We start from the raw sequence: 27,486 nt of genomic DNA, 5'->3' as shown, positions 1-27,486 counted from the left end.
GGGCCTCTTGAAAGGAGGCTTCGGGCCTCTTGAAAGGAGACTTCCGGGCCTCTTGAAAGGAGGCTTCCGGGCCTCTTGAACGGGGGCGTACGGCCGTCTCGAAAGCAGGCTTCCGGGGCCCTCGAAAGCAGGCTAACGGGGCTCTTGAAAGGAGGCTTGCGTGCCTCTTGAAAAGAGGCTTCCGGGCCTCTTGAAAAGAGGTTTTCTGGTCCTTTTGAAAGGAGGCTTCCGGGCCTCTTGGAAGGAGGCTTCCGGGCCTCTTGAAAGGAGGCTTCCGGGCCTCTTGCAAGGAGGCTCTTCCGGGCCTCTTGAAAGGAGGCTTCCGGGCCTCTTGAAAGGAGGCTCTTCCGGGCCTCTTGAAAGGAGGCTTCTTCCGGGCCTCTTGAAGGGAGACTCTTCCGGGCCTCTTGAAGGAGGCTCTTCCGGGCCTCTTAAAAGGAGGCTCTTCCGGGCCTCTTGAAAGGAGGCTCTTCCGGGCCTCGTGAAAGGAGGCCCTTCCGGGCCTCTTGAAGGAGGCTCTCCAGGGCCTCTTGAAAGAAGGCTCCTCCGGGCCTCTTGAAAGGAGGCTCCTCCGGGCCTCTTGAAAGGAGGCTCTTCCGGGTCTCTTGAAAGGAGGCTCTTCCGGGCCTCTTGAAAGGAGGCTCTTCCGGGCCTCTTGAAAGGAGGCTCTTCCGGGCCTCTTGAAGGAGGCTCTTCCGGGCCTCTTAAAAGGAGGCTCTTCCGGGCCTCTTGAAAGGAGGCTCTTCCGGGCCTCTTGAAAGGAGGCTCTTCCGGGCCTCTTGAAAGGAGGCTTCCGGGCCTCTTGAAAGGAGACTTCCGGGCCTCTTGAAAGGAGGCTTCCGAGCCTCTTGAAAGGAGGCTTCCGAGCCTCTTGAAAGGAGGCTTCCGAGCCTCTTGAAAGGAGGCTTCCGAGCCTCTTGAAAGGAGGCTTCGAGGCCTCTTGAAAGGAGGCTTCCTGAGGCCTCTTGAAAGGAGGCTTGAGCCTCTTGAAAGGAGGCTTCTGAGCCTCTTGAAAGGAGGCTTGAGGCCTCTTGAAAGGAGGCTTAAGAGCCTCTTGAAAGGAGGCTTCTGAGCCTCTTGAAAGGAGGCTTCTGAGCCTCTTGAAAGGAGGCTTCTGAGCCTCTTGAAAGGAGGCTTCTGAGCCTCTTGAAGGAGGCTTGAGCCTCTTGAAAGGAGGCTTCCGAGCCTCTTGAAAGGAGGCTTCCGAGCCTCTTGAAAGGAGGCTTCCGAGCCTCTTGAAGGAGGCTTCTGAGCCTCTTGAAGGGGTGCTTCTGAGCCTCTTGAAGAGGGGCTTCCGGGCCTCTTGAAGGAGGCTTCTGGGCCTCTTGAAAGGAGGCCTGAGCCTCTTGAAAGGAGGCTTCTGAGCCTCTTGAAAGGAGGCCTGGGCCTCTTGAAAGGAGGCCTGAGCCTCTTGAAAGGAGGCTTCCTGAGCCTCTTGAAAGGAGGCTCTTCCGGGCCTCTTGAAAGGAGGCTCTTCCGGGCCTCTTGAAAGGAGGCTCTTCCGGGCCTCTTGAAAGGAGGCTCTTCCGGGCCTCTTGAAAGGAGGCTCTTCCGGGCCTCTTGAAAGGAGGCTCTTCCAGGCCTCTTGAAAGGAGGCTCTGAGCCTCTTGAAAGGAGGCTTCTGGGCCTCTTGAAAGGAGGCTTGAGCCTCTTGAAAGGAGGCTTCTGAGCCTCTTGAAAGGAGGCTTCTGAGCCTCTTGAAAGGAGGCTTCTGAGCCTCTTGAAAGGAGGCTTCCGGAGCCTCTTGAAAGGAGGCTTCTGAGCCTCTTGAAAGGAGGCTTCTGAGGCCTCTTGAAAGGAGGCCTGAGCCTCTTGAAGGAGGCCTGAGCCTCTTGAAAGGAGGCCTGAGCCTCTTGAAAGGAGGCTTCCGGGCCTCTTGAAAGGAGGCCCTGAGCCTCTTGAAAGGAGGCTTCCGGGCCTCTTGAAAGGAGGCTTCTGAGCCTCTTGAAAGGAGGCTTCTGAGCCTCTTGAAAGGAGGCTTCTGAGCCTCTTGAAAGGAGGCTTCTGAGCCTCTTGAAAGGAGGCCTGAGCCTCTTGAAAGGAGGCTTCTGGGCCTCTTGAAAGGAGGCTTCTGAGCCTCTTGAAAGGAGGCTTGAGCCTCTTGAAAGGAGGCCTGAGCCTCTTGAAAGGAGGCTTCCAGGCCTCTTGAAAGGAGGCCTGAGCCTCTTGAAAGGAGGCCTGAGCCTCTTGAAAGGAGGCTCTGAGCCTCTTGAAAGGAGGCTTCCGAGCTTCTTGAAAGGAGGCTCTTCCGGGCCTCTTGAAAGGAGGCTCTTCCGGGCCTCTTGAAAGGAGGCTCTTCCGGGCCTCTTGAAAGGAGGCTCTTCCGGGCCTCTTGAAAGGAGGCTCTTCCGGGCCCTCTTGAAAGGAGGCTCTTCCGGCCTCTTGAAAGGAGGCTGGGGCCTCTTGAAAGGAGGCTTCCGGGCCTCTTGAAAGGAGGCCTGAGCCTCTTGAAAGGAGGCCTGAGCCTCTTGAAAGGAGGCTGGAGCCTCTTGAAAGGAGGCTTGAGCCTCTTGAAAGGAGGCTTCTGAGCCTCTTGAAAGGAGGCCTGAGCCTCTTGAAAGGAGGCTTCCTGAGCCTCTTGAAAGGAGGCTTCTGAGCCTCTTGAAAGGAGGCTTCTGAGCCTCTTGAAGGAGGCTTCCGAGCCTCTTCAAGGAGGCCTGAGGCCTCTTGAAAGGAGGCTTTGAGCCTCTTGAAAGGAGGCTTCCGAGCCTCTTGAAAGGAGGCTTCCGAGCCTCTTGAAAGGAGGCTTCCGAGCCTCTTGAAAGGAGGCTTCCGAGCCTCTTGAAAGGAGGCTTCCGAGCCTCTTGAAAGGAGGCTTCCGAGCCTCTTGAAAGGAGTCTTCTGAGCCTCTTGAAAGGAGGTTTCCGAGCCTCTTGAAAGGAGGTTTCCGAGCCTCTTGAAAGGAGGCTCCTGAGCCTCTTGAAAGGAGGCTCCTGAGCCTCTTGAAAGGAGGCTCCTGAGCCTCTTGAAAGGAGGCTTCTGAGCCTCTTGAAAGGAGGCTTCTGAGCCTCTTGAAAGGAGGCTTCTGAGCCTCTTGAAAGGAGGCTTCTGAGCCTCTTGAAAGGAGGCTTCCTGAGCCTCTTGAAAGGAGGCCTGGGCCTCTTGAAAGGAGGCCTTCGGGCCTCTTGAAAAGAGGCTTCCGGGCCTCTTGAAAGGAGGCTTCCGGGCCTCTTGAAAGGAGGCTTCCGGGCCTCTTGAAAGGAGGCTTCCGGGCCTCTTGAAAGGAGGCTTCCGGGCCTCTTGAAAGGAGGCTTCCGGGCCTCTTGAAAGGAGGCCTGGGCCTCTTGAAATGAGGCTTCCGGGCCTCTGGAAATGAGGCTTCCGCGCCTCTTGAGAGGAGGCTCCTGGGCGTCTTCGAAGGAGCCTCTTGAAAGGAGGCTTCCGAGCCTCTTGAAAGGAGGCTTCAGGGACTCTTGGGAGTAGGCTTCCGGGACTCTTGAGAGGAGGCTTCCAGGGACTCTTGAGAGGAGGCCTGGGACTCTTGAAAGGAGGCTTCTGGCCTCTTGAAAGGAGGCTTCGGGCCTCTTGAAAGGAGGCTTCGGGCCTCTTGAAAGGAGGCTTCCGGGCCTCTTGAAAGGAGGCTTGGAGCCTCTTGAAAGGAGGCTTCCGGGCCTCTTGAAAGGAGGCTTCCAGGTCTCTTGAAGGAGGCTACTGGGCCTCTTGAAAGGAGGCTGGGGCCTCTTGAAAGAGAGGCTTCTGGGCCTCTTGAAAGAGGCTTCCGGGCCTCTTGAAAGGAGGCTTCCGGGCCTCTTGAAAGAGGCCCGGAAGCCTCTTGAAAGGAGGCTTCCGGGCCTCTTGAAAGGAGGCTTCCGGGCCTCTTGAAAGGAGGCTCCGGGCCTCTTGAAAGGAGGCTTCCGGGCCTCTTGAAAGGAGGCTTCCGGGCCTCGTGAAAGGAGGCTGCCGGGCCTCTTGAAAGGAGGCCTTCGGGCCTCTTGAAAAAAGGCTTCTGGGCCTCTTGAAAGGAGGCTTCTGGGCCTCTTGAAAGGAGGCTTCCGGGCCTCTTGAAAGGAGGCTTCCGGGCCTCTTGAAAGGAGGCTTCCGGGCCTCTTGAAAGGAGGCTTCCGGGCCTCTTGAAAGGAGGCTTCCGGGCCTCTTGAAAGGAGGCTTCCGGGCCTCTTGAAAGGAGGCTTCCGGGCCTCTTGAAAGGAGGCTTTGGCCTCTTGAAAGGAGGCTTCCGGGCCTCTTGAAAGGAGGCTTCCGGGCCTCTTGAAAGGATGGCTTTTGGCTTCTTGAAAGGAGGCTTCCGGGCCTCTTAAAAGGAGGCTTCCGGGCCTCTTGAAAGGAGGCTTCCGGGCCTCTTGAAAGGAGGCTTCCGGGCCTCTTGAAAGGAGGCTTCCGGGCCTCTTGAAAGGAGGCACCCTCCATCATTCAACTTTTTTCTTTATTATTGAGGTTTTCAGCCCTGGGTTGGTACACCTCAGATTCAACATTTTGTTTCAATCAGCTAGATAGCATAAAAGATTTTTTTTCGAATTTATTCATTCGTTTTTCTGTCCTTTTGATCTTTTCTCCCACAGCTTTGCATTCACTGTGCTGGTTGTGGAGGGAAGGATTCAATAGTCTTTGAGCCTAATCGCTATGCATATTATGTACACGGTGAAAAATTTTGAAATAATAAAAAATATATATAAAATCTTTATCAATAAGTTTTGATTAAAACCGCCATTATGCATTTTTGTCCGAGGTACCCCCTGGGCTCGGCGAAGGTGCTCCCAGGGGTACATGTACCTCAGGTTGATAACCGCTGTTCTTAGGATTACTATATGAAAAGTTGTCTAATGTTTTTCTTACCTTTTGTACACACACATACACACGGACAGACAGACATTTGCTCAGCTCGTCGAGCTGATTGATTGGTATACATCACTATGGGTCTCCTAGGCTTCTATTGAAAGTTTGTTTTCGAAGTGAAATGATAGCCTTTCGGTACACCTGTGTTGTACGAGAAATGCAAAAAACATACACGTTTGCCTTATTTCAAACAAACGCATGTGTTGCGTAGAAAGACGAGACTAGATCGAAATTCAATAATTTATTCTTCGTGGATCGGGAAAAATTATAAAATTCCTGGAAAACATAATTTCTTGAATATTTGCACATTTTCTTTCATTCTACCATATTGTTGAACGTTCATATATACCTCCAGTTGATGTTTGAACCGTGGCTCGACGAACCTGTCCATCGGGTGCTTCATGTGTGGCAATTACTCTTGCTTTCGGCCAACAGTTCCGAGCCAGTTTGGGGTCTACGATCAATACAATGTCACCAACGGCGATAGGTTTAGCAGGTATAAACCATTTTGATCGACGAGTAATGCTTGGTAGGTAGTCACGCACCCACTGTTTCCAGAATACATTTGCCATGACTTGAGATTGCATATAACAGTTCTTGAGTAGCGTTGGGCTGTCGTCAAATGCAACCCATGATCGTAGACCATTGGCTGAACCCAATAGGAAGTGATTTGGTGTCAGCACAGGCGAATCATCATGGTCAATTGGGATATCCGTAAGTGGCCGAGAATTAACAATATTCTCAACCTCTGTGATCGCGTTTTGAAGAACTTCGTCGGTAGGGAGTCTGCTAGGTTGCATTACTGCAAGGTTCTGCTTAACGGTGCGAACAAGCCGTTCCCAAGCCCCACCCATGTGAGGGGATAGAGGAGGGATGAAGATCCATTGAGTACGACTGGTGGTGAATTCATTTGCCAGTTTGTCATGATTGAGCTGCTGAATGGCTGTTTGAAGTTCCTTACTGGTAGCTTGGAAATTAGTGCCACGATCGCTGTATATAACAGCTGGAACGCCTCTCCTAGCCATAACGTTTCGGATGGCCATGACGCAGGAGCTGGTTGTCAGTGTGTGAGCAATTTGTAGGTGGATGGCGCGAGTGGTGAGACATGTAGCAAGAACCCCCCGCCTTTTCTCGGAATGGCGGCCCACTGAGACCAGAATTGGGCCAAAGTAGTCTACCCCCATGTAGGTGAATGGGCGACTAAATGCGGCTAATCGTGCCCGGGGAAGATCGGCCATTGCTGGTGGTTGCGGTTTAGCTAGTTGGTTCTTACAGTACTGACAATTTCGTCGGACAGTATGGTATGTCGCCTTCATCCGGGGAATACGGTAGCGTTGCAAAAGCTCGTTGATGATTATCGTGTGGTTCTGATGATGATACTTTTCATGAGCATCGGCAATGATCAATTGTGTTATATGATGTTGTCGCGGAAGTATGACTGGCTCTACAGCGTCACGATTGACAAATACACACGCCTTAGTTCTTCCTTGGATACGTGCTACTCCGTTTTCGTCGATGAATGCACTGCGAAACAACGGATTGTTCCTAATAGTTCGTTTCGATGATTGCGTTTCTGAACGGCTCGCGGTTAGAGCAGTTATTTCGGTAGCATAAATGTCTAGCTGTGCCTGGCGGAACAGGTAATTTTCTGCCTTAGCCATCTCTGGCTGAGTTATCGGTCCGCTAAGTAATTGTTGTTTTTTGGCCGAACGCTTAAGTTTGTCGATGTAGCGAAAGACGTAGGACGCTCGGCGAAGTAGAGTAATCCACTTAGAAAAATGTTGTGGATCGATAATCGGCTCATTGATAACGGTATGAACGAGTAGGTGTGGACGAAGTTCTTCGTCTGTTGATTTTCCGAAATTTGGAGTCACGGGCCAAGTATGTTTGTCTTGCCAGAGAAAGTCCGGACCACGAAACCAACGGGTGTTGATGGATACATCGGGAATTCGTGTCCACTTCGTTCCCTCGTCAGCCACGTTTTGCTTCGTTGGTACCAATGCCACTGATCAGCTTCGGTCGATTCTAAAATTTCGCTAACCCTGAAGGCAACAAATTGACTGTAGCGGCGATGATCGGATCCTATCCAGCAAAGCACGTCTTTGGAATCGGTCCAGAAAAACCGCTTGCTTATCTTGATAGAAAGGGACGTCAATATGGTATCTGCCAGGCGAACACCGAGAAGTGCTGCTTGTAGTTCGGAGCGTGGAATTGATAGAAACTTCAGCGGAGCTACTCTGGTTTTAGCTCCCGCTAGCGCACATTCAACAATGTTCCCTTCTTGGAAACGTAGAAAAACAACAGCTGCGAAACCGTTCTCGCTTGCATCGACGAACGCATTTCAACTGTGGCATTCACTGACGCTGATAAACGATAACCTCGACCAGTCCCATTTTAGGGAATACAGATAACCGCGTCAGCCACTTATCGAACCGTGCGTCTTCGATGGTGTCATCCCACCCAAGTGACGTACGCCAAATTTCTTGTAGAAGAACCTTCAAAAACATTAGCAGATGTGCGATGAACCCCATAGGGTCGAAGATCATCATAAGGGTTCGGAGAACTTCTCGTTTGGTGGGTCGTCGACTTCCGGATAGCAAATCTTTGTCATATCTAGACGAGATCTTGTAAGTGAAGCTATCGGTCGCGGTATTCCACCACATTCCGAGTACCTTTTCTGTGGATGCTCCCTCGCCAATATCCATGTTCTTTTTATCTGCATCGGAATCGTTAAGTGTTGCATGAACAGCTCCGGAGTCGGAAATACAGTTCCGGATTTCGAACCCGGCATTTGAGTGGATTTTCCTAACGTCTTGGGCCAATCTCACCGCTTGGCCTTCGGTCTCGGTACTAACAAGCATGTCGTCCACATAGTGGCGCCTAATGATTGCTTCTACTGCTTCTGGGTGCTGCTGCTCATACTGCTTAGCGTTGTTATTTTTCACATGTTGAGCGATACTTGGAGAACAACAGGCGCCGAAAGTCATCACTTGAACCACGTAAACGCTTGGTTCAGGATTGTCGTCTTCCTTCCAGAAAAAACGTTGGCATTGTTGGTCTTCACTCCGTATTTGCACTTGGTGAAACATTTCTTTAATGTCACCACATACAGCTACTCGGTATTCGCGGAATCGTAACAGCACTGATAAAAGCGAAGTCAGCTGGTCAGGTCCTTTCAGGAGCACCGAATTTAAAGAAACACCGAAAGCAGTTGCTGCTGCATCCCATACTAGGCGTACCTTTGCGGGTTTATTTGGGTTGACGACTGCAAATATAGGAAGATACCAAATCCGGCTATGCGGTGTACGAATTTCCTCCGGAGATAACTTCCTAACGTAGCCTTTTGTTATGTGCTCCTGGATCTTTTGTTTGAGTGCTTGGGCTAGAACTGGATCCTTGGTCATACGATTTTCAAGACACTTCCATCGCCTCAGTGCCATTGTTTCACTGTCGGGTAGCCGGACATTGTCGTATTTCCATAGCAGCCCGGACTCGTAGCGGTTATTGGTCGCACGTGTTAGGGAGTCCAATAATACTTGCGCTCGTTGATCCTCTTGAGAAATCATAGGCTTCTTAGGCTGAGCGATGCCCATACTTTCCAGCGTGAAGTACGATTTTACAGCTTTGTGGAGACTGTCATCGTATTCTTGTGTAATCACACATTTTCACACTGTGATAGTTCGTATATCCAATGGTATCTGCTCTTCCAGTACAGTTTCCGTAAACCATCCATCCTAAGCGAGTTTTCAGCGCAATCGGATCATTCCACTTCCCTTCTCGGCTCTTGATTCCGTGACCAAGGATAGCATAGTTCAGACCAATGAGTAGGCGTGGACTGACATCATGATATGCTGTTAAAGGAAGCCCGGCAAGATGTGGAAAACTCTTTTGTAGTTCAGAGAGTAACAACGTCTGCGGACGGATTTGCAGCGATGAGAGAGTGTTGATTCCATGAAGATCAAACTTCGTCGCATCGTTGTTGATTCCAGATATTTGAAGACTCACTTGTTGTGACTCTTTTTCAATCTTACGAGTAGCACCAGTCCACTTCAGGCAAAGCGATTTTTTTGGTCCTTCTATTCCTAGCTCGTCGGCCAGACTTTGCTCTATAAGAGTTAACTCGGATCCGTCGTCGATGAATGCGTATGTGCGTACTGTTTTCTCTGATCCATACAATATGACTGGAACGATGCGAAACAGAACTGCAGATTGTGCTTGGTGCACATTGCAACTAGGCTCCGATTCTACCGGCTCCGTAACTGACTCAGTCGAAGATAGTCTGGGGTTTAGATTCTCTCTTGGATATGTTGTTTTGTGGAGAAGAGGATGATGAAGGAATGTGCAACCGTCCATTCCACACCTTTTCTGCTGCTTGCAGGTGCCATTGTGCTTGCGAAGACACTTGCGGCAAAGCTTGCACTCTTTTATGGTTGCCCACTTCGAATCGTAGTTGAATTCCCCAAATCTGCTGCATTTAGCTACGTTTGCACAAGTTCCTTCACAAACTACACAGCGATACTGTTTTTTTTCACGTTCCGGGGTCGATGTATAGTTAATTGATGCAGACGGTTTCTCGCTCCCCGACTCCGACTCAGTATGGAAGTTCAAGAATCCGTCTTTCTTGACACTTCTGCTTCGTGTATCTTGGCTGACCGTGGCCATCACTGTGCTAGCATCCTTTGCTATCGTATACAACCAATCACTTAGATCTCCTAGATTTGGATTTGAATTATTGCGAGTGAACTTTGCCCAATCCAATCTCAGGGACGGTGGCAGCCGCTCTACTAATTCATATCGAAGAGACGCGTTGAAGATGAAATCATTGACTTCACAGGCTCTAATCGTTGCGACCATGTTCTTAACGGTGAGAGCAAAGTTCACAATAGTTTCTAGCTTCTCAGTGTTCGGCGGAGGTAAATGTCTGATCTTTTTTACTATCGATTGAACGATCGCGTCTGGTCTCCCGAAAAGCATCTTTAAAGTGGAAATGATATCAGGTACATTCGACGGATGAAGCAGCTCGCTCCTTACTGCTTCTAATGCCTTGCCTTTGAGACATCTGCGCAGCCGCAGCATGTTCTCTTCGTTCGTAAATCCGCACATCTGCGTAGACGAACCGAACGTTGCGTAGAATAGTGGCCATTCCTCCAATGAACCGTCAAAATCAGGCAAATCTCTAGACACCGACTGACGTGCCGCAATTTGACTTCTGTTAAGGATGCAAATCATTTCGTCGTTAGATGCTGAAGGATAAGGTTCTGGATGTGCTGCATGTATAGGTGTGGATCGCTGTCCAGGAGCAAACTCATTTAGTAGACCTGGTCTCGCAGTGGGAGTGATTTCTGGATTTGCAGATACTTGCTGATGTATGCCACATGGAGCTTCTCTTGGGTGCTGGCTGGGATGTGTAGCTGGTACCATCGAGCTTGGCCACCTTAGTGGTTGGCCATAAGGCTGTGGATGAAGGGACTGCTCTGAACAACGTACGGCGTGAACGGGCTCAGTTGGTAGACGAGAGTAGCTAAACTGCTGCTGCATACTGTTGCAAACATGAGCGGCTTGTGATAGGCGATTTGGCTGCGATACTGGAACTGATGCCGGAAGAAGACTATGATGCTGCTGTACCTGTTCCGCCAGCCATGGAAGATTCCCTCGAGAGTGATGCGTATTTTGGTTCGTCCTGAGAATTGATGGATATAGACTTTGCTGAACCTTGGAGGCTTGGTGCTCCTCGAGCTTATCCGAACTGCTCGACGTTTGGCCATTGGCTGCTTCTGCAACCAATCCAGAATCCTCAGCTTCACCGTGACCTTCTGTTGCGGCTAACCACTCCTCGATCTTCGATAGTTTGTCCTCGTCGTTGTCTTCCGTACCAGATGATGCTTCGCTACCGTATTCCATTAACAACTTATACTTTCTCTCAAGAAACCGCTTTTCAAGCTCGAACTCTTCCTTGAGTTTTTTCATCTCTAGCTCCTGCAATCTTTTCGCTTGGCCACGTGAACTAGTTCTGCTCTTCGATCGATGCGATGTGGGACCTTTCGGGGGTAGAATTTGTGGCTGCTGCGCAGCTGGATTGTCAGTATGGGTGGGGGGAATAATGAATGATGATGTCTTGCACAACGGGCAGATCCAGCTGGTGTTGGCAATGTCTTCCGTGACCTGGACACACGCGAAATGAAACCACTTGTCGCAACCATCGCACTGCACCATCTCATCATTGTCACGCTTTTCACACAACTGACACTGAAAATCAACATTTCTTCGAACCTTACGTAACGGATATCGTCTGGCCACGGTGCCAGTGTATACTTGATCGACATTGACAGCGATCGGGACTAGTAGCACATTCTTTCGGGGTGGATTGGTATTCGAAACTTCAACATTTACCTGGTGTCCGCTGCAGGGAGGGTTTGAATTGCTCACCGATGGTATGATACCCGCGTTAACCACCGTAGATTCTACGGCATTGTCGTCTTTATTCTGTTCTGTAGCTTCCTGTACAGCTGAGTCGAAGCCAATTCTGCCAGAATTTCTTGACATTATAGAAGAATTTTATAAACTGTTGCGTAGAAAGACGAGACTAGATCGAAATTCAATGAATTTATTCTTCGTGGATCGGGAAAAATTATAAAATTCCTGGAAAACATAATTTCTTGAATATTTGCACATTTTCTTTCATTCTACCTTAATTTTAGCTTACTTTTAGTGATCTAGCTTCGTACTTGCGCCTCTCGCAACTGCGTTCCGTTGATAATATAATGTTATTGTAGCAGCTTTTCCTAACGATCTTGGCTGTGAATCTTACTGCACATTCTAAGCAACTGAAACCTCTTACCTTCTCTACCGTGCTATGATAGAATGTCGATAAGTGTCGGCGAATGGTTCTGTTTTAGTTTCTTCCCTTAGTCACCTAAACATAGTTGCATTCGAAACATTAACACATTGTGCATAATTTCTAGTGGTCTTGAGCTCACCTATTTTAGACCAGCTACACTACACGGGGGCACTTATACATTTAATCGATAATGGATAGGATATGCTGCAATAAGGAATTTAGCTAGTAATAAATTAGAATAATAAAGAATTCACTGCGTTACCGTGTTTACGTTTAACAATAGTTATCTTATAGTGTATCAATTCCTCTTTAGATTTGTTTTTGTCACTGACAATCCCCTTTACGGTGCTAGGTGTGGTTTGTCATCTGCGTCGGCTTTAGTTATCGACGGGGCGTATTCCACAGCATGCTTGTGAAGAAGGAACCGTATCTACCACTGCCTTATTCTGAGCAAACATTTACTTTTAAAGAAGAGATCACATCCCCCATTTCTTTACTTACTGAAACAGGAGAGACTTAAAAGCGCCGGAAATTGAAAGAACGAATCATCAATCGCTAATCTGATCGAAGGTATATAATCGGTCGAAGGGTTCTGTACAACTCGAAAGGTGTATAGGGCCGACTTGAAAGATATCCGCCCTGAGCAATGTTCAACTATCGCCATAACCAGTTAGCAAGTTAGATTCCGACAACCGCAGTGGTTCTTTACGATAAATGAGAACACACCAGCCCTAAACCACGAAGACCGAAATTTCACATTTTCAAACCCTCCTCCCCCTGGTAGATTTTCGTAGACTTCTTAAAGTCTACGTAGATTTTTCCAAATTTAACAAAATATAATGTGATTGGAAAAATATGGAAATTAACCACGTTTTAAGCTATTCAGCTATTCAAATCCATTTCAGTATGTAAACATTGCAATAAAATTCGAATTTCAAACATAACAAAACCAAACTGAACAAAATCCAACAAAACAAAAATCAATTGAAAACAAAATCAAATTTAATCCTTTGTCCACAGCTTCTGAATTTGGTTTTATTAAGCCAATTGATTAAATTTCAGTTGAATTCAATTCCTCCTAGAGATACGCACCACCGTCGCCGACACTTTTGCATCGACGCATCACTGCCTAAAATCTGTGACGTATCTGACCTATAATTCTGCACGCCGGTTCAAATTTGTAGAAAACCGAAGAATTTCCGAGCTTCTGTGGATCGAGCACCAAGTCGGCTGATTCGGATGCAACCCTCTCCACCGGACACGACAAACTTTGAAAACATTCGAGTTGAAATTCCTAAAATGTCAAGTCTACATTTCAATAAGTTTTTCGTGGATATTTCTTGGAATTCTCGACTAAGAGCCTTTAAAGTTTCCCGGAAATACTCCAAAGAACTCTCCGTGAAAAATTTGTGCAATATCCCGTTGAATAATCATCCGTTGAAATCCCAAGAATTTCCTTTTAAATTTCAAAAGTATTCCTGTCAATATACCTAGTAGTTTTCCGTGAAAATTCAGAATTGTTCTCGGGGTAATTTTAGAATGATTTCCAATGATGTTTTTAAATTTCTCTTGCGAACTGACATTCCAAAGAATTTTCTGAACAATTTTCGGTGGAAGATGGAATAATTTTCGGTGAAGTTGGTGAATTGGTGAATTTCTCGTAAAAATTTCGAATAAATCTCCATGAAAATTACAAAGGCTTTCTTACAAAAATTGCAAAGTTTTTTTATGTGTAAACTCAAAGATTTTTTGATGAGAAATTCAAATAATTTCTCGTGGAAATTTTCAACAATTTTCTTAGAAATTCCGAATATTTTCCATCGATAATTCCAAAGAATTTTCATTAGAATTCTCGAAGAAAAAGCTGTGAAATTTATGAAAAATTTCCCATGGGCATTTCGAAGAATTTTGCTTATATTTCCAAAGAATTCTTCGCAAAAATTCCGAAGAATGTCCCAAATCAGGAAAAAAAATCCAGTAGGAATTCTTAAAGGTTTTTTCGCCGAATTTTCGGAGAACTCTCCTTACAAGTTCCAAAGAATGTTTTTTGGAAACTCCAAAGACTTTTTCTTAGTTATTCCAAAATGTTTCCTTTGTAAATTACAAAGAATTTTCCGTTGAAGTACGACATAATTTCCCATGAAAATTGTAAAGAATCACTTGAAGTTTTCAAAGAAGTTCCTGCCGAAAATCAAAAGCCGTATTTCAGAATATTACTTCAGTGAAGTTGATTACATATTTCTGGAGAAACTCAAGAGATTTTTTCGGTAAATTCTCGCAGAAAAAAAATCTGGAAAAATCCTAAAAAAAATTCAAACGAGTGAACTTCGCACAAAGCTGATTATAAATTGTTTTTAATAAAAATTAAATGAAATGAAAAAATCTTCGTAGACTTTTGGTATACCGCCCCCATGACTTGCCGCTTGTTCTCCTTGAACTCAGAAAGTCATTAATTTCCGAAGCCCAAAAAATGCTACACGAACTTCAAAAACAAATACTTTAAATTGTTGAGTTACTATAAAAGCATAACCCTCCTCGGGTCATACAGGTGTGCATTTCATTGAATCAAGCAAACATTGTTTCATAAATTGTTATGAGAATGTATATTTATTTAGTCAGATAATACACTGTTCCACTACTAGTATTTCAAAAGCGAATGCGTCCAGTCGTTTACAAGAAGTAGAGCTTCTTCTCCAGCAAATTGCTTGGCGGCTGGTGAAGGAACTGCGCTACCAGGAAAGACAGTTTGTGTGCATACTGGCACACCGCTGGCACTCGGGTAGTGCCGGACCAGTTGTAGTACAAGTGGCACTGCTTGTACGACAGCATCTGCAAGTGATCGATCTTCAGCCCGGACGTGTCGTAGATAACGTTGTAAGCCGTCGGTGAAACCGTGCCCTGTCGGACCGACTGTGATACGAGGTAGAAATCAGTTCTGAAAAAAATAAAAGAAGGATTGGGTTAAATTATGAGTTTTATCATTCACTAGCAATGGTTATTTACCTTTCAGGGAGTGTGACAACATCATCGACTACAGTACCGGGTCTGGGATTTTGTCGATGATCGAAGAAACGCGTATTGATTCGCTTATTCACAATGAAGAAACTGAGCATAACTTCATGCTCCAGCCCAGCAGATTTATAAATATGATTCAGCTTTTCCACTATGGATTTGACCTCGTGTTCGTACACATAGTTCAACTGACCCTCACCAACACCGTCTCTGTAGAAGATGATCCGCTTGGGCAACTCTCCGTACTCCTTGCGATATTCATTCAATGCCTTCACAGTGTTGATTGGAAGGTAATTGGAAATCTCTTCACCGTGCGTATGCTGACTCACAGTAGAGAAGAACTTCGGCGTACCTTTGTTATCGTGATCAAACGTGGCTACCATAGCTCCGTAGGACTTTGACCTATCCTTTCCATCATGACAAACGTCGAATCCAATTGTCATTAGACCGTTCAATGGGATTTTAACCTTCCAGGGGACACCACCAAGTTTGCAATTCATCTGGATGACCACCTTAGTGGCGACGGACATGAGTGTTCTAACATTACCTCCCTTCGGTGTGATTGTCTTCTGAACCATGACCTGCGCCGGAATGGACCTATCGATGCAACATTTCTTCTTTATGGCAGTGTACCGATCGGCCTTATTGTTGGTCACCACGCACATCACCAGCTGAGGATCTTTGTTCAGCAGATTATCCAGGGTCCGTACGTAGGTGCCAGGGTTGTCATCCGCAATGGTGACGATTTCGCAGTTACTAATTTCGAATCGCATACCACGTGCGGCTTGGATCATGCATCCCAAGAAGTCGTTGGCTTCACGAGAAGCTCGATTCGGTACAATCAGGTACCAGCGAGTAAGTCGCACCGTGGCAAACATGGGGTTGTTACGGAAATGAGCCGTCCAGTCAGCCATCTCACCCGATTGTACTCCACTGTGGAAAGAAACAAAATATTAAGATTAGTTTAACGTGATCTAGTTTTCTCATAAGTTCACACATACTTAGCCGTGGTTGAGAAGAAGATCATTTCCTGCGGCAACAGTCGTCCAGGGACATCGATCAGTCGCCGATCAAGCTCCATTTGCCAAGTCTTGAAGACTTCCGTACTTTCCGGTGATGTTTGCAACCGACGGTTAAATGTTTCCAAACGTTCGATTCGTCGATCTGGGTTCAGACGAGTGTGATCAGCCATTGCACGCATCATTCTGTAAGAAGTAAAATATTCAAAGGATTATAATCAAGAAGTTCCTCTGAGCACTGACAATACATACCTGAAATCAGTTCTCATTTGATCGGTCAACCCCGTCATTTGGCATAGTTCTGGAACGAGAGCCATAAGCTCACTGCCTCCAGCCCGAATTTCACGTTTCTTGGCACGTGAAAGCAACATCGGCTGATGAGGATCTCTGATGCGAATGTTGTACTTTTGTTTGTAGTACTCAATGAATGATGTTTTACCAGACTTGGTATCGAATGTACTCTCCGGAGTAGTTTCGAACGTAACATCATGAATGGTGTAGGTCTTGTTGTTGTAACCAGTCAGCACAACGACACCCAACACTGCGCGCTTGAACGCTTCCTTGTAGTTGCGATCATGCTTCTGACAATCTCGCAAGATATCGTAGCAGGTTTGCATTCGCATAGTTTTGTGAGCGATTTCACAACAGACAAGAATGTCCTGCTCGTGCTGGCGGATACTGGTAATGTAACCGGGCCAAAGTTCGATCTGGTACTCTCGTACCGCGATTTTAGCAGCTGCGTCAAACAAATTACGTCCGACTAGCTGAAGATCCAAACCAGCCATGGCACGACGGAGGATCAAATTCAGCACCTGGATACCGGCTTCGTTGGTCATATCAACCGAACCCGTGTGAACAATGCGAAGTTGATAAACATCTCCTGTACGATCATGTCTAGATTGCAATGTCAGTTGATCACTTCGTAGCTTGTGGACCATAAATAATTGAGTACCATCGAACAAGAAACCCCCGAATACCTTCTTGTGCTCATTGATCAGCCCCTGCATGAGTCGAATGCTGGCACATTGCGGCGAGAAGTCCACCCGATATTGGTACAACGTCCACTCGATCCGTTTCAGTAGCTTGAAGTAGTTACTGTTCAACTGCAGGGGTTGTCCAGTAGTTCCATGCTTCGATGGAGCGTCCAAAGCGCGTGTACGAAGAACATCAGCACCACCACGGCGACGCCGGCGCTCACCTCCTTTACCATTTTCGTGTTTTTCACGACCTCCCATCGACGACGAATCACGGCGTGAATCTTTCGGTCGGCCGTCTTCTCGCGAACCATGTCGGGACTGCATAGGAAAAGAGCAACAATTAAGAATTTTGAAACCAAACGACGCAATAATTTAACTTACCCCAGAGCTTCCATGTTCATCGCGGAACGAGCCTGTTTCTGTGTATCCGCGTGCACGGGAACGTTCTCCTCCATGACTGCTATACCGGTCGGATCTGTCGCGACCACTTGACGATGACGATTCACGATAATGATCTCTCGATCGACTTTCATCCCGCGAGCTATACGACTTTTCCGATCGATGTGAACCAGATTCTGTATAACCACGTGCTCGAGAGCGTTCTTCAGAGTAATAATCAGACATTATTTTAAGGAATAAATAGCTGCACTAAGTTTCTATCTATGTTGATCAGTTGTAACACTAACGGTATGTAGCTTATTTCTATATGTTTTCGGTATTTAAAGCAATTTGTAAGAGAGTTGGGTACATTCCATCAATTCGGATAACAAGCAATGGGTAGATATATTTAAGTCCAAAAATGTTTTACTCTACCTCTGGATTTACTTAGTGTTGGAATTGGTAGTTCATACCTATCTATTGACTACCTGACCTGTAACAGACACTCGTTCTTCTGCTTCAGGCCCATCTAACTGAAAAGTACAAGATTTTTTTTTTATTCAAATGATCAATCAAACTTCATATACGTCTAAGAAGTCATACAAATTTATTTTTTCAAATCTAGTATGAGAAATGTGTAATAGGAGAGGATAAGTCCGCCAGCTTTCACCAAGAGAAAAAGTAGATTCATGGAAATTTCACACGGTGTAATATAGGAAATGAAGTATATTTTTGTTAAAAAACAAAAATTGAAGATTTTTTTTTAAAAAAACGTAGTTCAAGACAGCTTGACATAGTTCAAGACATTGTTCCCACTATCAGCCAAGCCCTTTCTTGGGTGCACGTTAGGCAAAATAACAGAGATTTCAATTAATATTGTTCTCTGACGGCCCTCTGCATACTTTCACATTCAATTAAATAAAATTTTCATACTTATCGCTCGCTTGCGATATCCTACGGTTATATTCTTAATTGCTTTCGATTACTCCTTTCTACTTTGAGCTTAGTGCGTGTGCACGACAGTAAAAGCCCATGAAAAAGTCAAACAAGAATCTCACGGTAATGAATCCTCCCAAACACAGTCGACTTTTTTAACCAGAAAATTTACAAGTTTGCCAATTCCATCAGTTGATTACTTGTCCAGCTAAAAAATATTGCCAGTTGACCATTTAAATTAGTGCCTTAGTCGGCGAATTAGTAATTTAGCAAATTCACCCTGTTGAATGACTCAACCAAATGACTAACTCGGTTGGAAAATGAATTTCTGTACGGAAGGAAGTAGGAGAGTCGAGCTAATACGGTTTCAGTTTTCAATCTTTTTAAAATAAGGTAATTTAAGACTTTTCAAATCTCTTCTGCTCACATTTCAATCCCACCTACGCTTTTGTCCCAGTGTCCGTGCATATTTATACATGGATACATCTGTCGAACACTTAATCTTGTTGAGGATGCGATTTGCAAAAATTTGCATTGCAGACAACTTGCTCAGGAACTTGCTTATCAAAATGCTTGTATATGAGAGTTAAGCTTGTTTTTCGAATTCTCGTGAGTGTTGGTATGATGTGTACATTGTGGCAGTGGTGCTATAACATTTTACACGCATTACACCATTCAATGAACAAGCTAAATGAAGCTAGTTTCAAACTACGTGGCGATTTTTTAAACCTTTAGACTGGCCCAAAATGCATGAAATCCTGAATTTCAAACCTTACACCCTTAAATCACAGTTTGGGGGTCCCAGAAGCTCCCCTGAAAATTTCAGCTCATTCGGTCCAGTGGTTGGCGTGCGCAAATGGCTCAAAGTTTGTATGGGAAAAGTGATCCAAATGTATCAGGAAACGCAACCGTTTCAGTTTTTTGCTTCTAGGTGGCGCTGTAGTCGACGGATTCCTGTTGTGGACAAAATGTAGAACCTTTTTTATATAAGGAAGCGACTGGTGAAGACCGGATGTAAATCCCTTTGAAATTGGCCAAGATATAAGCATCCAATGTCGAGGGTGTCGAGCGTGTACCCCAGGGGTGTTTAAAATGAGAGCAACGTACCACCGACCATTGCGGCGGCGATGCAGGCGTATTCGGTGCCGTGCGAAATTAAATGCATGATTATCACGCAATCTCGCGAATTTTTATCCGATTGGTAAATACTTTCCGTACTCTGTACAGTAGTGTAGCTAGAGAGGGAGGGGGTGAATAAGGGGTGGCAAGGGGGTGGCATTTTTTTTTTTAGTAGAAGAACACATCCGGGATATTGTTCGATGTTTAATCTCGCAATTTTCTGGCGTCGTTTTATCTTCGAGCTAACACGCTAAAAAAATTTACTCAAAATTGACATAAATTGAAGAACCCAAAATTTGGTCAAGTTTGGTTTATGCTATAGTTTAGAGTTCAATTTTCGAAGCGTGAATGTAAATACACTAAATAAATTAAGTACTTCTTCCATAGCCTCAAATAAAAATATACAGCCATCCAGTTCCACCATTATTGATATGATCCCTCAAAATTACCTTATATTTGGTAGGATCGTTCCTTATAGAACAATATTGGACCCCTTATTATTTCCCCTTTATGGTGACCAATTTCAATATAGGGTATTCAGAAAAATTGATCATTTCAGGAATTTTAATTTTTCATAAAATTGTAACTCCCAAATCATTAGGCCTATTTGTTGTATTTACAAATTAAATAAAAGCTCTTTATTTCTACAGGTATACCTCGATATAACGCAACTAATTTTTCACTCTTCAAATCGTTGTATCTCCAAAACCACTGGTCCTGCAAGAAAAATGTGCTTCTTGCTTTTGTGAAGTGATATTTGATCGTGCAAGTGGAATACATAAAATGGATTCAAAATCTAAGGAAGAATTAAGTATGGAACTTGTTGTCTCAATTGAAAGTTTTAAAGGTGTAAAGTTGCTTTCAAACGGTGATGTGCTTGGTCGGATGCGTTTTATAATGAAAAATCAACACTTGAGTATAAAGCCAGCTGCTAACTACAATGCTGTTGTTAGGCTCCTAAAATTGTTTAACAAAATGCGAGATAAACAGAAAGAGTAAGAGTCTAGATTCATTAATAATTTGGATCGATTGTTTGACATTGCTCGACGAAATGCATTAAATTTGATTAAAAACGATAAGGATAAACAGTTCCTTATTCTGCAAAGGGAAGTTGGAAGGCCTGGATCTGCCTTTGCGAGAGTTAAAAAAGGCAAAATTGAAGAAGAACCAACCACGAAACCAGAGCCTTCCTTGGAATCTCAATCAGCTATCAGCGTTTTTACTATTGATGGAGGAGGTAAGAATATAATCAAATAAGATGGTAACTTCTACTATATGTCAATATTTTTATGTCTTGCTTCCAGATGAGAAACCCTCCACTAGTAGAGCGTTTTCCGAGCGAAGTAAATCAAAAATAGTGACTCCGCAGCTTGGGAAAACTATTTCCTTCAAAAGGCCCTTCTTCAAGTATTTTCATAAAATTTAAATCGACATGGCCTACTATGGATCAATCCTTTGATGAAAATATGGTAGACGAAAACATTATTGAGATCCTTGGTGATGAAACACAACATTTGATTGAATTTTTGAAAAACCAACTCAATATTCAACAGCAACGACAAGACTATAAGAGTTGTTAAATTTATCTTTAGCATTTCTTGGTGTGAAAAGAATTAAATTTTCGCCACCAGGAGCACATAGCAATGCCAGGTGGATGGCGACAGCAATATATTGTCTTAAAATATGGCTGTTTAGAGGCCAATTTGACATGACCGATGATGAAAGGCGAAAAATTCCAGTAATGTGTGCTTTTATTTTACGAGTATACATTTGGTCTTGGTTTAAAGCTCCTTTACCGTCATCAGCAGCACGAAATGATCTAAACCTGGCAAAAAAATTGATAACTTTACGAGATGCTTTCCCTAATCAATCAAGAAATGTGTATATGGCTGCGGCTTCAAGATTTGCAAATCATCTATGGTACTTGAGTGAAGAACTAGTCGCTCTGGCTTTTTTCGACCCAGAAATATCTACTGATGAGAGAAAATGAATGGCACACAATTTAACATCTTGTAAGGGTGATGAAGTAAGAAAAATAAAATTGAAAGTATCTACCATCGATAAGTTGACTTCTTGTACGCTTTCGGATTTTGTTTCTCAAAATACGATGAATTTTTTTTTAAATTTCTGGAATATCTGCAAATTTTTTCATAGCAGATCCTAGTATATGGGATGAATTGGAAGAATTTGTTGAAAGTAGAAATAAAATTAATTCATTTTTGGTAGTGAATGACTGCGCTGAAAGAGGAGTTAAACTAGTTCAAGATTTTTGTGGAAAACTGACAAAAAATGAAGAACAGCTTCAATATCTTCTCAAAGTTGTTCAACAGCATAGGCAAAATTTTCCATGTTGCACTCGCTCTGTTATAAAGGAAGGCCTAGCAGTTGAAATAAATAATTAATATAGGTATAAGTGTTGTTTGTTGATAACTTTGTAGTTTTGTACAGTTAATAAATTATGCTATAAACATTGAAACTGTTGTTTCAAAAATATATAACTTATAAAATATGAATATCCCAGGTCTCTCTGTCTTTCTGTCCTTCTGTCCCTCTGGCTGTAACGATTATATCATATCGTTCTAAAATTGATGCAACGGGCATCACTATGTCCGAAAACAACTCGTTACGAATATTTCATGTATTTTGTCTCCCATGAAAAACTTCAGCTCGTTGGCTTCAGTGGTAAGTCACCCCCTCCCTCTCTAGCTACACTACTGTACATAGCATTGAAAGTATTTACCAATCGGATAAAAATTCGCGAGATTGCGTGATGATCATGCATTTAATTTCGCACGGCACCGAATACGCCTGCATCGCCGCCGCAATGGTCGGTGGTACGTTGCTCTCATTTTAAACACCCCTGGGGAACACGCTCGACACCCTCGACTTTGGATGCTTATAACATGGCCAATTTCAAAGGGATTTACATCCGGTCTTCACCAGTCGCTTCCTTATATAAAAAAGGTTCTACATTTTGTCCACAACATGAATCCGTCGACTACAGCGCCACCTAGAAGCAAAAAACTGAAACGATTGCGTTTCCTCATACATTTGGATCACTTTTCCCATACAAACTTTGAGCCATTTGCGCACGCCAACCACTGGACCGAATGAGCTGAAATTTTCAGGGGAGCTTCTGGGACCCCCAAACTGTCATATAAGGGTGCAAGTGCAAGTGGAGTGCACTCGTTCCTGTGTTTCTGTGATCTAATGTATCGCTTTTCATCGTCGTATTGTCTATCCGGAACAAAGTTATACCGCCTTTTATACCGAAGTTGGATTTTTCTCCAGATACAGGCAACTTTCCCCACTTTGAAAGTAGTGCGCTGGATTCGCCCAAAGATGCGCTCTGATGCATCTACAATTAGCTTGACAGATAAAACTTCGGAAGAAAGTTCGGTTCGGAAGTCCCGACTTGCGAATTCTAAGTTGGTGCTACGCCGACAATAAATCATCGCCAGTATCTGCGCACGTCGATAAGTCGCCAGCGACGGCTGCACACTCCACGCATCTAGGGGACGTCTATTTGCGAAGTCGAAGCAAATTATGCTCTTCCCTCCTATGGAAAACCCCATTGCTATCTGTTAGAGTTTGAGTGAAACATGGCCGCCATCTTCTCCTCTCTGTTTCTCTACTGTAAAAACCCATAAAGAACTGTCATTGTTTTTGTGAAGAATTTTGCTTCGACTTCACGAATACCACGAAAAATACGCCGGCGAGCGCAACGCGAGACGATATCGAAGTAGCGTTAAAGCTCGAGTCCAAAGCTTCGAGAACGACAAACCGAATGCACGATACTTTGGCAATCGCACCTGAATCCGAATCTCCATCCAGTTAAGCCACTGCGCGGGATTTTCAAGCGAGAACGCAGAAGAAAAGGTCAGATCTGCAGCCGAATTCCGAAAGGTTAAGAAAAAAATTAAAAATTTCTTTATAAATAGAGATTAATAAATTCTCTTTCTCTTTCTAAAAAATTAGCTTTAGCTTAGCTTTAGCTTAGCTTTAGCTTAGCTTTAGCTTAGCTTTAGCTTAGCTTTAGCTTAGCTTTAGCTTAGCTTTAAGTAGCTTTTAGGCTTAGTTGAAGGCTGAAGCAGACTTTGAAGCTTAGTTTAAGCTTGAAGTTAAAGCAGGCTTTTTGAAGCAGGCTTTAGCTAAGCTTAGCTTTAAGAAGCTGAAGTTTGTTGAGCAAGGCTGAGCAAGCAACAGGGCGAGGCAGGCAGGCGACGCTAGTTAAGCGAAGGCTGAAGCACAGGCACTGAGCCAGCTGAACAGCTTTAGGCAGTTTGAGCTTAGTTTAGCCTGGGGGCTAGGCGCAGGCCCCTGAGCCCTGTTCCCAGGCAGGCTCACCCCCTGGCTGAGCTGTCTGCACCTGGGCCAGGCTGTTCCAGGCCTGAGCGAGCTGCACTCTGTTCCTGAGGCTGAGCCCAAACTGAGCGTTCACCTGAGCCCAGGCACTGTCTCCCCTGTTCCTGTCTGAGCCTGGCCGGGCTGCTCCACTGAGCCAGGGCTGAGCCGGGTCTGGCCACTGTGGCTGTTCCCAGGCTCCCAGTTCCTGAGCTGTACCGGGCTGACCCAGTTCTGTGAGCTGAGCAGGCTCCCTGAGTCCCCACCAGGCTGAGCAGGCCTGTCCCCAGGCAGGCAGGCCTCAGCCCAGCTGAGCCCCCAGGCCACTGTTCCCACAGGCAGGCTGAGGCCCCAGGCTGAGCCGGGCAGCCAGGCTGGGCACCTGTCTGCCCCAGCTGCCCTGTTCCAGCCCTGGCCCACGGGCTGAGCCCAGGCTGAGCCTGTTCCTCACTGTTCAGGCTGGGGCTGCCCCAGGGCTGGGCTGGGCACTGAGCGGGCTGGGGCCGGGCTGGGGCCCTGTTCTGAGGCAGGTCTGTTCCCAGGCAGGCTGTTCCTGTTCAGGCTGAGCCTGGCAGGGCTGAGCCCAGGCTGTTCAGGTTCCCCAGGCAGGCTGGCCCACTGAGCAGGCTGGGCCTGGCTCCTGTCAGGCCTGTCTGGGCCAGGCCAGGCCAGGCGGGTCCTCACTGTTCCACCCACCTGGCTGGGGCACCCTGTTCGCCCCTGAGCCCAGCTGCCCTGTTCCCAGTCACTCCAGGCTGCTGTCTGAGCTGCTGCCCACTGTTCCTGAGCCCTGAGGCAGGGCTGAGCCCCAACTGAGCCCAGCCCCACCGGGCTTTTAGCTTAGCTTTAGCTTAGCTTTGGGCTTAGCTTTAGCAGCTTTTTAGCATTTAACAACTTGCTTAACTTTAACAGCTTTAGTTGCTTTAGCTTAGCTAGCTTAGCTTTTAACAACTTGTTTAGCTAGCTTTAGCTTAGCTTTAGCTTAGCTTTAGCTTAGCTTTAGCTTAGCTTTAGCTTAGCTTTAGCTTAGCTTTAGCTTAGCTTTAGCTTAGCTTTAGCTTAGCTTTAGCTTAGCTTTAGCTTAGCTTTAGCTTAGCTTTAGCTTAGCTTTAGCTGATAGTTGATTGTGCACATATGTATCATGATATTTAAGTAATTCGAATGTTTTGGAATGTTTGCCTTGAAAAAATTTAATAAAGGTTGTATTCGATAAAAAGGCGAATGAACCACGAGTTGCATCAGCTGTTGGGAGAACCATCCATCGTTCACACCGCGAAAATCAGACGACTGCTGTGGGCCGGGCACGTAGCCAGAATGTCGGACAATAACCCGGTGAAAATGGTTCTCGACAACGATCCGACGGGTACAAGAAGGCGAGGTGCGCAGCGGGCAAGGTGGATCGATCAGGTGGAAGATGACTTGCGGACCCTCCATAGACTGCGTGGTTGGCGACGTGTAGCCATGGACCGAGCCGAATGGAGAAGACTCTTATATACCGCACAGGCCACTTCGGCCTTAGTCTGAATAAATAAATAAATTAATTTCGATAAAAATGGCACATCAAAAATCTTCTGTAACTTTTGAACCGTTTGAGTAAAAAACCTGAAAATTTGAGCAAATCTTATTCAAAATGTATTGTTTACATCTGCAGAGTTTCAAAGTTTTTCATACAGTGGATCCAATCATGTCATCGGAACAAGAAACTGCTAGGGACAAATTTTTGTGCATCTACAATCAAAATCCAGAGGCGTCCCTCCGATCGATCGCTAGAAAGCTCAGGATTGCAAATTCAACTGTGTCTCGTGTAATAAGAACCTTCAAGGAGCGTCTGAGTGTTCAAAGGAAGGAAGGAAGTGGTCCGATGGACAGTTCAATGACCAGGAGTGGTATAACAGCTCAAAACGTTTCAAAACATGTCCATTCGAGATGTCACTAACAAGTTCGGGTATATCCCGTTAGGCATAAGTACGTTAGGCATAAAGACGTTAGGCATAAGTACGTTAGGCATAATGAACGTTAGGCATAAGTACGTTAGGCATAATGGACGTTAGGGATAATGGACGTTAGGCATAACGAACGTTCGGCATAATGGACGTTAGGCATAAAATGACCCAAAGAATAGCTTATGACATAAAGAAGGCAGAATTATGCCAAACGTGCATTATGCCTAACGTCCGTTATGCCTAACGTACTTATGCCTAACGTCTTTATGCCTAACGTCGCGGACCCAACAAGTTCAGGGTGTCGGTTGGTTTTTTGCTGAAAAACCATAAAGCGTTCTAGGTTACATGTTTACAAGGTGCAAAAAGCCCTAAACCGGAATGAAAAGCAAAACACCTCTGCAAAAACCCGCGCCTGGAATCTTTACACGAAGTTGTTCATCAAATCGTGTAGCATCGGCATGGATGATGAAACCAACTTCAAGGCTGACTTTTGTCAACTTTCTGGGCAAGAATATTTCAATGCCAAGTCTAAATTCTAACTTCCGGAGGATATCCGAACGAAGAAGTTATCAAAATTTGCAACAAATGCAGGTGATTTGCGGATATGTTGAAGTGAGCGCTCCCTTCATTACTTCCGGAACAATCAACGGTACGATTGACACCGAAGAGAGCCTAAAAAGCATCTTTTGTCATTCAAAAGTAAACACAAAGCATTAACTCTGTTTTGGCCTAATCTGGCGTCCTGCAACTACGCTCGAAACCTATTGGAGTAGTACCGAGCTAACGAAGATAAATTTGTGCCAAAAGATATGAACCCACCAAATTCGCCGGAACTTCGCCCAATTGAAAAATTGTGAGCAATTGTGCAGACGAAAACGAAAACCAAAATTATTTTAAAAAAGAGCCGGAGTTGAAGCAAAATTGGGTAAAAACAACAAAAACATTCACCTGTCATAAGACGAGTTTATACAATCCCAATGAATTCCACCACTTAATTGTATCTTGACAGATACGTATTTCGACCTCAGTGTCTCTGACACTGAAGAGCCTCACTGAGGTCGAAATACGTATCTGTCAAGATACAATTAAGTGGTGGAATTCAATGGGATTGTATAAACTCGTCTTATGACAGGTGAAAACATTCCACTAAAAAGCTCAAAATAATTTTCTTATCAACAAAAACATTGAGAAAATCGATTGTACAAAATTTGATAGGTGGAGTGAAGAGGAAGATGCGCGCATTCGGGATGGGTGATGGAATTGAATAAAACAAATGTTCTAAATCATAACTCATTAAAAGTTTTTCATTCTCTGATAATTTCAAGAAAATCCGTTAATCGGTTTAATTTTGGTGAGTAAATATGTGTATGCCATTTTTAACGAATACACCCTTTAAAATAATCAAAACACGATTCATCTTCTTTCTCAATGGTTCTACATTCCATCTGGAACTTGGCCTGTTTTTCAACTTAGCGTTCTGTTAGCATTTCCACAGTTATTTATTAGATTGAGAGTTCGACTGCTAATGTTTGAGTATTTTTGAGGTTTTGGCTTTTCAGTCTGTAGGTTTTTCAGAACAACCGTTTAAAATCTGTCCCAACGTTTCGGCAAATTGTTGTTGCCTTCATCAGGGGAAAAATCATTAATGTAGTTCTACGTCTAACGTCTATGCTAAGTAGACCTGTCTTTGATCCGGGCAATACGATCTGAAAAATGGTCCTTCTGGAGAAGGTGGCGCTCAAGCCGTTTCATCATAAAACGGAGGAGATCGTTACAATTTATTACACTCAGAAAAATCTACATATGTGACACAAATAGATTGTGATTAGTTACCTACACTTTTGAGCCATTTATCCAGTATAAATATCCAGTATTTTTGTCTTTCTCTTATACAAAATATACATAAAGGCTATATGTTCGCTCCAAAAAAACCCATAGTGTCTGTGTGTGCAAAAAAACTCACTCATTTTTTAGTCACTGATCCTTAACCGCTTTGCTTGCAGCATTTTGCATTCGACACGGAATCCTGTCTCATTGTTTCCTATTGTAAATTGGCCAGATCGGACTATGGGCTCAGAAGCTATGGACAAAATACTATTTTTATAACACACGAGAAAGGCTCCACTACC

At 44.9% G+C, this 27,486-nt stretch overlaps 2 protein-coding genes and 1 long non-coding RNA gene across 3 annotated transcripts; all 3 read right to left on the bottom strand.

Annotated features, from left to right (window-relative positions):
• Window positions 1-5,111: 5,111 nt before the first annotated feature.
• On the bottom strand, window positions 5,112-6,452 carry LOC134206012 (uncharacterized). The gene has a single exon (XM_062681701.1). The coding sequence runs from the start codon at window positions 6,450-6,452 to the stop codon at window positions 5,112-5,114; it is 1,341 nt and encodes a 446-aa protein (XP_062537685.1).
• Window positions 6,453-11,628: 5,176 nt separating this feature from the next.
• On the bottom strand, window positions 11,629-12,030 carry LOC134208177 (uncharacterized). Its single transcript, XR_009978529.1, has 3 exons — window positions 11,892-12,030; window positions 11,769-11,833; window positions 11,629-11,704 (listed from the first exon to the last, which is right to left on the bottom strand). It is a non-coding gene; the product is annotated as an uncharacterized LOC134208177 (long non-coding RNA).
• A 2,176-nt stretch (window positions 12,031-14,206) lies between these two features.
• LOC134222671 (protein aubergine-like) lies at window positions 14,207-17,341 on the bottom strand. The gene is made up of 5 exons (XM_062701833.1): window positions 17,019-17,341; window positions 15,913-16,955; window positions 15,643-15,846; window positions 14,633-15,574; window positions 14,207-14,564 (listed from the first exon to the last, which is right to left on the bottom strand). The coding sequence occupies exons 1-5, from the start codon at window positions 17,259-17,261 to the stop codon at window positions 14,300-14,302; spliced, it is 2,697 nt and encodes an 898-aa protein (XP_062557817.1). The 5' UTR covers window positions 17,262-17,341; the 3' UTR covers window positions 14,207-14,299.
• Window positions 17,342-27,486: the final 10,145 nt, after the last annotated feature.

This window comes from Armigeres subalbatus, chromosome 1, assembly GCF_024139115.2.
Source record: "Armigeres subalbatus isolate Guangzhou_Male chromosome 1, GZ_Asu_2, whole genome shotgun sequence".
NCBI classification, from domain to species: Eukaryota; Metazoa; Arthropoda; class Insecta; order Diptera; family Culicidae; genus Armigeres; species Armigeres subalbatus.
Note: the sequence above shows the minus strand (reverse complement) of the source record. Positions and strands in the feature narration are given on the sequence as shown.

Coding starts and splice junctions, on each gene's coding strand:
- LOC134206012 (XM_062681701.1), bottom strand. CDS start 6,452: ATGGCTAAGGCAGAAAATTACCTGTTCCGCCAGGCACAGCTAGACATT.
- LOC134222671 (XM_062701833.1), bottom strand. CDS start 17,261: ATGTCTGATTATTACTCTGAAGAACGCTCTCGAGCACGTGGTTATACA. Junction 16,956..17,018: donor ATGAACATGGAAGCTCTGGG/GTAAGTTAAATT, acceptor TTTCCTATGCAG/TCCCGACATGGTTCGCGAGA. Junction 15,575..15,642: donor TTCTTCTCAACCACGGCTAA/GTATGTGTGAAC, acceptor TTCTTTCCACAG/TGGAGTACAATCGGGTGAGA.